At 38.1% G+C, this 14,373-nt stretch overlaps 2 protein-coding genes across 3 annotated transcripts in view; one reads left to right on the plus strand and one right to left on the minus strand.

The window, feature by feature from the left end:
* The window catches only part of IRS2 (insulin receptor substrate 2), a 316,286-nt gene that overhangs the window by 263,718 nt on the left and 38,195 nt on the right, over positions 1-14,373 (plus strand). The gene's annotated exons all lie outside the window — the stretch shown is intronic.
* MYO16 (myosin XVI) overlaps positions 6,960-14,373 on the minus strand; it is a 297,728-nt gene continuing 290,314 nt past the window's right edge. For both annotated transcript variants that reach the window (XM_065626752.1, XM_065626751.1), the window contains exon 35: positions 6,960-7,804. In XM_065626752.1, the coding sequence (XP_065482824.1) occupies positions 7,571-7,804 (234 nt within the window). In that variant the 3' untranslated portion in view covers positions 6,960-7,570. The remainder of the gene's footprint in view (positions 7,805-14,373) is intronic.

Here is a 14,373-nt window from a genome sequence, read left to right on the forward strand (position 1 = left end):
GTTACATACTTTCTCCTAGTACTAGAACAGGATAAAACAAAACAAATAAAGCTCACCAGTTTACTAGAAGTCTGGTTTCTCTCCTCCTCTCCCCCCACTCTCCTGCAATGTTTTTTATCCTTACCCTTTATTAATCTTCCACATACTGCACCAATTCTGAATAACAATTGCTGTCAGAGTAATCCTGAGCAGCTGTTTTTTCACTTCGAGGATTTGTTTTGTCTTTGCCTAGGCCTTCACTTTTACCTGGGTGTATTTTCAAGAACATTTGCCTTGATATGTGCTTGTACGTTCATTCTTAAAGGTCAGCCATTACTTCTCTTAAAGACAGTGTCCCAGTGCTTTTAGCAGGTAAGGAGCACGGATGTTTGGGAACATTGGGAAAATGTACTGTGCTGGCTTAGAAATTCTCAGACTTCCTGGGAAGATGGAGTCTCCGTTCCCTCCACCTCCTCCTGTACGCAGAGATATGCCCATTGTAATGCACAGCGGTTCCAGGCTGCTGAGGTCTCTCCTTTTTCTCCCTGAACTACGGTGCTGCATCTACTGTGAGAAATGAGTCAGACAGAGTCACAAATGGAAGCCCAGAACAGGCAGTATGGAAACACAGCTCAGTTTTATGTGCCTTTCCAGGGACAAGGCACCTAAAAGGCTGGTCTAGTGCTAACATCCTTACGAGATCCAAACCCTCATCAGGATCTGGCCTTTTATTCCTATGCAGGGATCAAATAAAATACTAGGTCTATAGATTTGCCGTGATTTTTTTTTTTTGTCTTGGCAGAGCTTATTTGAATATTCAGCCAGGACTTTTGTACACATACAGAAATAAGTAAATCATCTGTGGGCCTTAAAAATCAGCTGCGATCAAATCCTCAACTTAACTGAAGATCTTTGTAAAATCATGGACCTAAACTAGACCCATATTCCCCAGCTATAAATCAATGTATCTGTTGAACAAACAACCCTGCTGTAGAATGTTTAAGGGAATTACATCTGGTATAGAAAAGTAAACACATCTACATGAGATTTCTGATATAAGGCATCTACCATTGTGCTTTTGGTTGGCTAAATAGAATGTCCTTCCCACTTCAGAGAAGCTGAGGTCTGGATTCGTCGTTTGCCTCCCTCAGGAGACGAAAGATGCGTGCTTTTCAAGCTGCATGATGTCTGACCTTGGTAACTGCTCATGCCCGATGAGGACTTATATAAGACAGAAAACCAAGGTAGAAGAAAGTCTTTAAACTTTGAGAGCTGCTTTTGGGTTGCTGTCTTGATCTTTGATGAAATGGCATTTAGCATGTTACTTATGATAACTCTGAGGCTCAGGGAGCCCAGATCTCATAATGGACCCACAAGATGTGTTTCAAATGCGCTTATTTTCATGTTGTCCTTTTTAAAATTTTTTTTTAATTGTTTAAACGCTAATTTCTTATTCCAGACATGGGAGCTATATCGGTAAATGTTAGACTTGAATAAATACTTTTAGTAATCACGTTACTAAAATATAATAAATGAAGGTTATTTGAAGAGTAATTTCTGTCCAAGATACTCCTAACTGCACAAACTGATTGGGATGGGATTCATAAAACAAGGATGTATACAAAATCTACCTTCAGGCTGCTGTTCAGAACCCTGAGGAAGGTGGTAATGTCTGGAGATTTCCAAAGCACTTACTCAAACTTATCCATCCACAGACAACTGTTCTCCTACCCTAGTCCTGTCACACGTGAACACTAGGCATTCCCTTGCCTATCTGATTTGTGAGACTCAGACCATTCTGTTAGGGAGGGTCTGCACTAAAACCAGGTAGAGACTGTTTTAGTTCAAAGGATGTACTTGGAGTTGTCTTCCTGAAACGGTGTAAAATCAGCTTCTCTAGTTTTTGGAATATTTTCCTGACCACAAAGTTATACTACATTATGAAACAGAGGTGTTACACCTCCATAACTCTCCATTTAATAACTGTGGCTATTTCATTGCCACAGCTTTCTAGCCTAGTGGTTTGTTCACATCCGGACAGCGAGAAAGTTGCATTCCAATTCCCATGTTCAGAAATATTTAAGTAATTGATATTAATCAGTAATTAAAAAGAGCCCAGAGCACATTTCTCCTCTTTCTCTGGGAGCTTATGACAGGTTCAGTACTCTTCTTTCTGTAGTCTAATGAGTATCAGGAGACAGGTGACTACATATCCATGTAGACTGAGAAGGGGCTAGAGCACACATAAAACCAGTGAGGGCACAAACATTAGCTGATGGCTGTCACAGGAACATTGCGTCGATGGCAATATACCTGCGCTTGTCAAATTTTCCCTGTTGGTGCTTCTAAGGACCTCAGCAGTTGTCCTGCACCTCGAAACAAATATTCATTAGTGTGGTCTTTTCAGAGAAGAGCGGATTTCTGAAAAGATATGTCTATGAAGAATTGAAATTATGTGTAAATTCAGACTGCATCCAACAAACAATTTCAGATGGAAAAGGTGAAAAACATGTTAAATATTGAAATATTCTATTTCATTACTTTTAAAGGAAAATGCTTCATTTCAAAAATTAAACCTAAAGGTTATGCTGTAATTTCATTTAGTCACTGTTTTTTTTCATCATAACAGTCTGTTTGAAAATTAACCTAAGTTGACAGGAAAGGAAATAATGAAGGGCTGAGACGGGATTTTATTCACATATAAGAGCACCAAAACAAGGTAGTTAAGGTTGAAGTAAATACTTCTAACTAATTCAATTTGTGTGTACGTTTGGTTTTTTGTTTTGTTTTGTTTACTGTACTAAATAAAAAACCCTCAAAAAGTCAAATAATGACTTGACAAAATTTTTGCCTAAGACACCTCACAGCAAAATCCATGATTTGGCCAGATCCAGCTTGTGTACATGTGGTCAGGGAAAGGGCCAAACCACAGGTGGGAGGACAGACAGTCTTTACTAATGATCTAGTTCTCACAGCCACAGTATAAGCCAGCATTGGGATTTATTTATTTCTTCTCAAAATGAAAATCCTGAGTATACAGAGAACGGCAAAACTGGAAGAAAAGCATTTCCTCACACGCCCTTCTGTTTTGTTCAGATACTGTAAATAGTTATGCTCAGGTGGTGTTTTCTAAAACTACAGATTCAGAACACAAAACCATTAAATGTTTAATACCATTCTGGAAAACTGACTTGTACAGAGTTTAATTACATTTATTATTTAACAAGTGAATGGCAAAACTTATTTTAGGTTCCTCAGAGCATTTCAGATATTAGCAGGCTTTATAGAGATAAGATTAACAGGATTACTAGGGATGTCAATACTATAGAGCAGAATTAAAAACTACAATGAATGTGGCTATTACTATCACTTTAAAACTATGCTACAATCTATTACGCTTTCTTAGCAAGTTAATGAAATTCTTTGTGGCACACACAAAGGATCTGCAGTATAATAAAGTTATTAGTGAAAATAAGTCAACCTTTTAGAAGGAATAAAAAAGGATCACTGGCAAAAAGGGAAATGTAGTTCACTTACTCAACAATCATACTATTGTTTTGTAAACAATACACATTTTGAAAAGGCTTATCACTTCATGCTCTACACAGATCTTTCGTTAAAATATTGGTGCATGTATTTCTCTGGATGTCTAAATCAGTTTTTAAAAGCAAAGTTTTCTTATAATCTGCAATAGGAATGTAACTACAGCAACTAAAAAACACCAAGTGCTATTTCAGGAGTAACAAGTAAGGTTTACAAGCTTTAAAAATTTCTCATGCCAACAGCTGTTGTTTTTCTTTTATTGTGGTTTAATATGGTTTCAGAATTCCCTTGGCTTTAAGACCAACGGCTTTTTAAAGTGTAAAACATATCTGATTCTTCTTACCTTATACTGAAGGACAGGCTGATTTGTTAGAAGTTTTGTTTGTTTCACATATTAAAAATTAAGCAATAAGGCACAACGTGGAGGAGTGATTATCTCATGATAACCCCAGCTTCCTGAAATTGCTTTATTGCAAATATAAATATAGTTTAGACTGTTCGTTTGATATTAAGGGCATTAGCATGCTCATAGAGTTTAATCTTTCCCTTTAGAATATTAAATTCATAAGGCTTTTTTTTTTGTCTAAGCTATTTTTTAATGTGCAAGAGAGGACTTCATATACTCAAGAAATACTGTAATTGCCTGCTGCATACTCCAGTGGGGAGATTAATTTACAAGCACTGTACAGTTCTGCTAAAACTACTTCTCAACATTTCAAAATGTCAATAGTAAATTTTCCCAGCCCTGTAAACACATTTTGATACACAATATAAACTTTAATGGTAGTTTTAAGACACCTCTGGGGGTATGGTTATTTAAGCAATAAGACACAGTAGGGTGTGAATTATGGTATAATAATTCCCTACCAACTGCATTGTTAGGCACAAGGCCAAAGGCCAAGGGACCAATGAAGACACTAGGTGTGAATTATGACATCATAAGTCACACTCTGGAGTGTCTTACTGCCATTAGAGAAATATTTAAAACATGTTTTAACACAAATACTTTATTCCTATAGTACTATATTTTAATGGAATATCCTGAAAAATCTTCCCAAGTAAAAAAGTCAGCCATTACATAACCTGGAATTAATAACAAAATTGAAAACAAAACCAAGAAATGTCTCATATCTTCTGTTTTTTAGTTTGTTGTACTGCGCTGTGGTAACATGTCTTAAGGAAGAGGCCAAGAAAATAGATGTCTCACCCAATTTTGCAAAAGATAGAACAAAAGCCTTCTGCACAGAGGGGAATAATCTGCTTTGTTCATTCTTCTGAAAATCAGATTACCAGAATCACGTTTGTACTGGCTTCTCCTGTGTCACGGTGTTGATGAAGCTGCTAGAAAATCTACAGACCTTTCCTCCACACTTGGTTTGTAGAGCACGATACAGACTTTGAAAGAGTAGCAAAACGGTTCCTTAGACCCCACTTGAGCATCTGCAGCTGAGGCTGATCATGGCTCTAACACAAATATTAGTAAGGACTGCAAATAGTACAATGTGCATTTATTTTATGTCCCATTTTAAACTCTATTTGAGAAATGTGTTCCCTCTGAGTCCTCCCACGTCACACGTGCAGTGACCATAAGTGTCCTCTGGAGATAACACGCAAGCTCACCTCACACATAGCCAGCTCAGTGACTGGTAGCAAGCCCACTGCCATAGCAGAGATATCGTCATGGTCTAGACTGGCTTCTCAGTCAGTTTTTACAGCTTGCCCTAAACCACCAGGCTGCTGTGGATTGATTGCTACCCGTTGCCAAGCCAGCTAGTGGGCATTAGAGTCAGCAGTGTGATAGACCTGATGAGAGGGCTAATTGCCAGGCCTGTTAGAGGAGCGACAAGCCCGAGGGCCTGTCTGCACGTCTGGGCGCAGTGAGGTGTTCAGGGTGGCTAAGCCATCCGGGTAGATGTTGTTAGGGCTCTGTACAGCGATGCTGTGCCATGTAGGGATAACAACATGCGTCCTGCAAGCAATGTACTTGCAGGGTCGGGTTAATTAGCCCTCTTGCATCCAGTTCTGGAGCCATTTCATTTCGCTCTCACACAGGGACATCTGTGTGTCCCTGATTATCTGACTGAAAAGCCAGAAAGATCAATTCTTCCAGGCAAAGCCTCGTTCCGATATAATTGTTTAGCAGGTAGAGTTGTTTCCTGCATAACCACAGTGGTTAGCTACCCCTCCTGCATAAAGTCACGATCTATGGCCGTTTACATCAGCTGAAGGTAAGATTCAGAGTCTGGAGTCCCTGCTTCTCCACAGAAAAGAAATGGGTATTCTTGAAATAAACAGAAATACAAAGGACTTCTGTGAAGCTAACAGTGGTAACAAGGTAAAATTCTGAGCTAACCTGGTGTCTCCCCTTCCTTGTGCACTCAAAATGTCTATTTTAATATCTAGTGAGAGAAGGTGCTTAATCCTGCCTACAGCTTGATGATATTCATGAGAACAATTTGAGTTTTGCTGCTTCCCTGTAAAAACAAACAAACAAGCATGTGATTGCTTCTACCATTTGGCCTGCTGGAAGCTTCTCTCAAACATGATGGAAAAACCTACATTTCTAAGCATTTTTTTTTCTTTCCCATTAACTTCCAACCAATGCTGAGCTCACTTTTTAAACCTAGCTTACATTTGAAAATATTAGTTTTACATTCACTTGCAAAATTACAAGCACTTTTTCCTGGATCTCAATAGGAACAGGGCAAACAGCCAAGAAAAGTGTTTCGCACTGGCTCTACACACTCCAAGAACTTAAAATAAGTGGCCCCTGACAAAATACCTGTGTATTTATATAAATTACACCTCTTAGTGGCAGAGCAGTATTTCAAAGACTGCTGAGCAGTAGCTAGCAAATTTCCAGCAGCATGTTTTTCATAAATTAACATTACTGCTCAGAACTCATGTTCACCAACTAGAATGCTCCAATTCCTGAAACCATTTCATTACATGAAATTTGAGGTATAAATGCATCATTGTACCACCATAAGGACATAATCCTTTGATACACCCATCTCCATAAAGCCTTCTGGCTTGTAGCAGTAAATCACAGCCCTATTTTCATACCTCATTACCGTTATGTATCTTTCTACTGACACCTGACCTTATGCATAATCAGGTATGAATTTCTAACCATACTTATAATCTAAATGAGTGCCTCATTATTTTACATAACCCAGAATGAAATAAGATTTCAGATGTAACTGCAGAATTCACAGTTCACACACTCAGAAACACAGGCCCACCAAAAAGAAGTCATGACTGAACAGCATTGAACCACACCGGCATGTAGCAGCTTTGCAAGAATTTCAGGATTGGATTTAAGAAAGGATATTGCCAGTTCTGAAAAAAAACCCACAGTGTTGAAACTGTTTGGTATGTTGCTAAAGATAAACTATGAAAGGAAAATTAGAGCACTGAATTTATTACCTGTATTTTGAAGAAAGAACGACAGCACCAATTGCATAAAGTTATAAAACACCAGTTATAAACATGTAAATAATGCTCAGGTTTGCAACGCCAATAGAACACAGACATCTACAAAGAAATATATATATGTATACAGGTAATATAATAAAACCATTCATTAGAGAACAAGAAACATCATATTTTTGTACTATATAAAACAGCTGTACAGTGTGCACACAGACTTTCCTGATCTCTCTAAAATGTCTGTCAGTCACTTCTCCCCATCATTTGCTTAACATATTTTCTTTATTGTCCATGGGAGAACTCTAAGTGACCGTCTTGTACTTTTAAACTAAGCACTTATAGTGCAGTTTGTCTCCATTTATATATACACACACATACATATATATACTCACAGGTGCACACATATATGTATATGTGTATATATATGAAAAGAACAAACACACACATACACACACACACACAACAGATCTAAATAGCTCCTCCATCCTGTGCTCTTGAATGAGTGCTTATAAAAAATCCCTGCACACTTTGTGAAGGGAGGAAAGCTTGCTGATTGTGCAGATTGAAGTCATTAGATGGTTTCATTCCTAACAGTCTGCAAACACACGCATCTGAATCACATGGTGGTATCCCATATGCCTGAAGAGAGTCTGTTGCAGGAGGTATCTTCTACCTTCTTCAGCAGCGTTGGCTTTTTACAAGGGGGTGGAGGTGGGGCTGTGATTCTTTGCTCAGTGTTGTGCAAGATTTGCTGCCAGTCTTCTCTCTCTTCACACAGCTTTCTCCTCCAATCTAGAAGCTCTTGCAGAGCCACACTCTCATTCTCTGAAAGTCTAAGCTGATGAATAACCTGTTAATGAGAAGGAAATAATAATAATAAAGGTGGATAAATTTAATTATCTTGGCAGCGTAAAACTGCAATATCCATGTTGAATGATACTTCATACAGGATTCTCTGTCTCTTTTGTCGTGGAGGTAAACCTGTGAGCAGGGCAGGTTCAGGTCCTGTTTTCTTATCTCCTTCATAAAGAGCTCAGTGACACTTATGATGATGTATAAACAATAATGACTTTCAGCAGAATAACCTTCCCTTGAACTCATGAGAGGTGTTTTATACTGTCGAGCCCCTTGTGAGAAGGGAACCACTTTCTGCTCTCCATCCATTATCTGCAAAGGGCATCGTGGAGCGTTATGAGCTTACCCACACATTCTAGTATGAGCCATGTTAGTGAGTGGCTGTGAGCGCTCCCATTCTAATATTTACAATTAAAGAAATAAATAAATGCATGTGGGCAAGCACTGAAGTTCCACACTTTTGCTGAGGGAAAGCTGCTCTCATTTGTATTACAGCTGAAAGAAAAAAGATTAAACAACCCTGGTAATAATTTGAAGCAACCTTGTCCTCCAAAAAGGTTTAAAACTTTGTGCTTAACTTGCTGTTCCCACTCCTCATTTATCATTCATTACACTGAAAATGAAGAAAATTAATGATTTAGAATCGCCCTATTTCAATCTCATGTCTGAAAGTCACAGAACTGAAGTTGTATGAAGCAGGTGCCAAAAATGAAAGAAATGGAAAAAATTCCCCTATGTCAGCAAAGGGTACATGAACACAATCCTCTAAAACACACAAACAATACTGCCTACAGTGATGAGTAGTTCATATTTCTAACAACTTGGTCTTAAAACTGATGTCATAATACTGTTATACTAACAAAATACTCCTTTAGACAGAGCAAATAGCAGCTACAGGTGTAGCAAGGTTTTGCCCCTGTCATGGTCTAACTCCATTATTCTAATTCTAAATGCAAACCACAGCGCTATGCTAGTTACTAGGAAGAAAATTAACTCTATCCCAGCCAAAACCAGGACAGTTACTAAATGTAAATACCCAAGTACCTATAATCTGGTTTGCTGCTTATAGTTAGTAGTGCTACTTGTCACAGATAGATATTTTCCTTAGAACCAGGGGCTGGCCCTTGTCTTCCTCCAGAGAATACATTAACAACTTAAAAAGTGGCTTCAGTTGCCCTGAAACTATTTATAAAATCATCCTGAAGTAGCCAAACAATTCTGTACTAGAATCATAATCCATCTGGAAGAAATTGTTCCCTCACATTTAAACTTTCTGTTGCAATGGTTATTTATTTTGTTCAAGTCAGATTGAAGCCCTCAAGACAGCACAGGTCCACAAAGCTACAAAGTCCATCTGTCCATCTTTTAAGACCTGCTTGGCACCTATGCAGTACAGAAGCACCTAGGGCAGGTCCTAAGAGCCATTGGCGTGGGGGTATTCTGTAGCAGAAGGGGCCAATCTAGGGAATATGAACCAAACCCACCACAACAGCTAATGGCCCATGGCCCTTACTCTGCTACCTTCCTTCTGAAGGACCCCACAGAGGCACCTATGATGTGACTAAAATGCCCATGTTTCACCTTGCACAACAGGCTCACGTGAGGAGTACGGCTGTTCTTGTCAAGGTTGCATTTATAGTCCTTGTCATAATGAGAGCTGGCTGCATGTTAGTCACCATGATAAAGGATGAGCAGTGCCCCCAAATGCTCGTGAGACACTACCCATGTGGCCGGTTCTGGCTGCAAGGAGGGCTGAGTGACATGAATGGCATTTTTGTCCCTGATGGGCAATAAGGTTCCCAGGGTAGATGACTTTGCTAAGGCCTGTGGCTCCTGCTGTTCCTCCACGGAGCAGCAGGTACCTGGGTACAGCGGCTTACACAGGCTTTACACCAATGCTGCAAATGTCTCCTGTGCAAGTCAGACCTTTCACATGTGCTGTCAGAAAAGGAATGTGACTGCACATGGAGATGCCTGAAGATCTATGGGGAATCTGCTTAATTTCTGGTTGGTTGATGCTTCAAAGAGAAATGCATTAACCTACATAATGACATTTTTAAGAAAAAAGAAGAAAAATAGAAAGTGTTTGAAAGACTTCATTAAAGTATATTTTGATGCCATCCCAGTTACATACCACTAGGAAATCAAAAGCCTCTTTGCTTTCATGTTTACACAAAAAGCAACAGGGCATCTCAGCGACTCAAAGGAAAATGAAATGTTCCATGGGTGTTGTTAGAGGGATATCAGATAATTCTTGTGTGCCAAAACACATTGTCTTTTTTTTTTTTTTTTTAGTGTGGGTAGGAAAGGTTAGAAGACAAATGAAAAGTTTGTAATTGGAAACAATTTATTAAGACAGGTCAGGTAGTTTTATCCTATAGAACATGTGTATGGCTTGGGAAATGCTGCAGCTTACTGTGGCCAATTTGCCAATTTCTATAGATTTTTGTGGGTTTAAATTATGGGCATAACCCAGTTTAGAAAACAGGTAGAATGGAATTCATTCTTCTCAATTCAGTCACCTTATTTGCATCTAAATTTTAGGCATTTCATGAACCTGTATTAGGAATGCTTCTCAGAGACGTACTGGAACATACAAAAAGCAAGCTGTGTTAGACTGCAAGAGTTTCATATGAAACAGTTTCAGAGATAAATAATCAAAGATGTGTCTGAACACTGGTAGAAAAGTATGCTTATAAGAAAACAGATGCTTTGAAACTCCATGTTATTGGGTGTGCTCAGGCGAAAAAAGTTTGATAGCATGACTCTAACGAGGTATGGACAAAGTATTTGGATAGAGAGGGCTCCATTGCTATTCTAAGAAACATAAAGGCACACAGGTGCAGGGTGAAAAGCCAGTACAATTTGCCTGGGCAAGGCAATGGACAAATGCATCCTATTTATAGCTTATAGGCACTGAAGAAGCTTTTTTATCCCGACCCTGCTTATACAAGCTGCAAATTAATCTTGGGTCAGCAGTTTCACTATACAGCTTGTTTTCCAGTGTATAGTGGACAAATGTAGGTCCAATCCACAAATAAGTGTACATCCTTTATTGCATTTTTAAAACAAGGAAGGAAAAATATTTTAAATCTTCATTCATTATGGGACTGAGCTGGTAAATAAGCTGGAAAAAGTTTACATTTCAACCTGGATGAAGGACGGACAATGGAAATCTAGTGGAAATGAAATGAGGGAAAATGCGCAAGAAATGGCAGAGATTTAAATGAATCAATTAATTTAATTAGTTCTATTTGAACAAGATGATATCTTTTCTCTTTTCCATTCATGATTAGACCTGTGGCAAGTTAAAGATTTATTTTACATATTCATTATGGAAAAGATTTGCTGAGTAATTTTACATGAAGCACAACGTAAAACAGAAAACCGCGTTTCTTTGTTATTATTCTGTATCCTGAACATGTATTTTGTGAAGAGTAACTGAGGTGTGTAGGCAGCAATTCCTTTAAGACTACTGATCTTCTCAATGGACACTGAACCAACAACTTCAACCATTAAGGGATAAAGATCGTACGAACTGTAGACCAGGATTTTCCTACTCAGTGTCAATGGTCAATCAGACCATTATGGGCAGCAAAGCTTCTGAGCTAGACCCACAAAAACGTATAGTATTTGAATACCTAGCATCTAACAGTCCTGCCATCTGGTGGGAACACCATCCCTGTGTTTGGTATCAAGAGTCCTTACTGAGCAAACCAGAAAAGCTGAAGTATCAAAGTGACGCACAAGAGATGAGCATCCGGAGTTACCAAAGCTGCAATAGATTGAAGCGGTTAATCAAGATCCACATTTTCCACTGCAAAATATGTCAAGATGAACAAAATAAATGTTATGAGCAGCCCAGGGAAGAGACCCCAGGATTTGTTCCTCCCACCTCACAGCCCAAACAGACTGTTGAAGCAAATGCTCGCCTCCTGGCACTAGGGATTTTGGTTGGTGACAGAGCATCAATGGCTCGGTCCCATCAGGACATGCATGGAAGGACTTTCATCATTATCTCGTGGTTTGAGCGTATTGGGAAATCAGAAGATGTGGATTTGACTTCTCTCAGGTTAAGGAAGAGACGGAGTTCCCACATAGTGAGAGGACACTGTGACTAGAAGAGGTGGACTCCAAGTGCAAGGAAGAAGGACTTCGGCTCCTGGGCTTTGTGCTGTCCATATGTGGTAAGTATGCTAAAGCAAATCCTTCAGAGTGAGTCCCTTGTGATTTTATCACACAAGAGATAGAGGAGACAGAGCATTTTGGTTGCATGGTGGCAACCATGAAAGTCATGGACCATGATTTTGCCTACTGAGTTATACACATTTAAGTATCTCATAGTCACTGGAAAATGAGCTCCTGAATTGCCTTCTGGATTTAGGGTTCTAAATTCTGCCTAAATTTCACTTTATGGCCTAAAGCAGACGTATGGGATTTCAACTTTGTCTTAGAAACAAGATGAGTTGATGTAAGATAAGCCAATAAATTATTTTAATTTTAGTCTTATTTCTTAGGCTAGTTAAAAAAATCAGTGAGTTTTTAATTATGGAAAGTTGAAGGTTTTGCACTTTTAAATCATTTGTGACAAAAGGTATGCCAGCTAATGAGATTAACAGGTCCATTTAAAATTAACTTTGAGTTATTTAGAGATTTGGCTCTAGCACCTCAGGAAATTCATTCTGCATTAAGAGATCAAATGCTGTAACTTTACAGAGGACATTTTGTAACATTCAGAAGTAGCAAAGAGCTTATATTGTCTATTTGTGTGTCAAATGCAACGGTCTTTATCATCAGCCTATGGCTAAAGGTCTCATTAAACTGTCTGCCAAACAGAGATTTACTGATTTGCATTAGAAGATTCTTTTGAATACTTCACCTCATTTTGCTCTCTCCCTGACCAAATGTAGTGTTTACTTTTTCGAAAATATGTGTATTGTACTCTTGTAATTTTTTTTTTTGTCATTCGCGATTACTTTTAATTTTTCTACTACTATTCACCAGAAAATGAAAATAAGTATTTAATTACATTTTTGGATGTTAAAACATAGAAATAATTTTCTTTCCATAAAATGTAGCTCTTCATGCTTGATTACAGTTCTGATTTAGTTGCTTCCATAAGTTTTAGTAAAATTTCTGAATATAGACATATAAGCACAACAGAGAAGAGATTTTTAAATCACAACACAATTTAAGGACATGTATAGCATATAAACCTGTAGTCCTGAGACATTTGCAAAAGATAGCTAGTCCATATTTTCCCTTCAGAGAAATACTGCCAATTATTTTCTTTAATAGATTTGTCAATGTTGGTGCTTTAAAGTAACTGTCAGTAGATGCTCACAATTAATTATTAGAGCATTATTATGTTTCTGTTCCATTAGTGTTTTAAATTGTTAGTAAAGTTGATGTCCCATCATGTAATCTATGAGGAGATTGAGTCTTGAACAGCAATGATGTTAGTTTTCTGAAATTTGATTAGGATCTAAAGTGAATTATGCAATAATTAGAAATGGAACTTCCCTGAAAAAAAACATTTTTAAAAATCTTTTCTGGTTTGCAGGCTGCCTAAAAACATAAGCAGAACAAATTTCAGCCAATAAGTAACTCACAGTTATCTTTATTAGAGCCCTCAAAAGCAGTTCACAAACCCCAGTGGGTCCCCTGTGGATCACCAGTTTTAAAGACAGAAGTGATCAGGACGTTCTCACCTCTCATTTCAGAATCAAAGACACAATTTCATTCAGTAATTCTGGAAATAAGTCATACTGCATGTGCTTATTAGCAAGACTAACACATTTGGATTCAACCTCTGACATGCATGCATCTCACAAAAATGTTTAATGTGTTTTAATGGCTTCATCTTTCTCTGTTTTCTTTTTGTATCTGATAAGCCCCTACACTGATGGCTTCCAAACATACATCATGTCTTTTTTCCAAACTACAGGAGAGGCACACTGCAACCTCTCAAAAAATCCTTACCCTTCAAGTTCAAACAGATATGTTTGGTTTTTTTCTATGTGACAAAAAAGCATAAATCAGGAAAAGATTCCTTTTCCATCGGTTCTTGAATCAAGAAAAAAAATCTGTCAGCTGATGTGTTATTTTCCAATCCAACACTTATTTAAAGATACAAGGGGGAAGCGCACAGTAAACCAAGTTGTGTTACAAAGTCTAGGCAAGCATTCATCATGAATCAAATCAATATGTAAATTTGTGTTTGATTGGGAAACCTGCACTGGCCGTGTAAGACCCCAGCAGGGAGCAGAAAGCAACTATGATAAATGAGCTTACATGCTTCTAAATTCCAATTAAAAGTCTTCAAATACAAATGTACCACTGGGATGCAAGCTGATTCATGCGATTGTCTTGTGAATGCGTTTTTTTGCAAATGCAGACCCACTGGATGTAATGACTTGTATGTGACATGCAACAATAAAGTGATTTTTAGTTAATCGCTCTTTTAAACTGCTGATTATTTTTCTTTGTGTTGGAGCAACCTTAGAGTCTCCAAAAATAACACTCCAAATGGATGGCAAGGGGGTTTATTGGAAAAGAGAAAAT

The sequence above is a fragment of the Caloenas nicobarica genome, chromosome 1, assembly GCF_036013445.1.
Source record: "Caloenas nicobarica isolate bCalNic1 chromosome 1, bCalNic1.hap1, whole genome shotgun sequence".
NCBI lineage: Eukaryota > Metazoa > Chordata > Aves > Columbiformes > Columbidae > Caloenas > Caloenas nicobarica.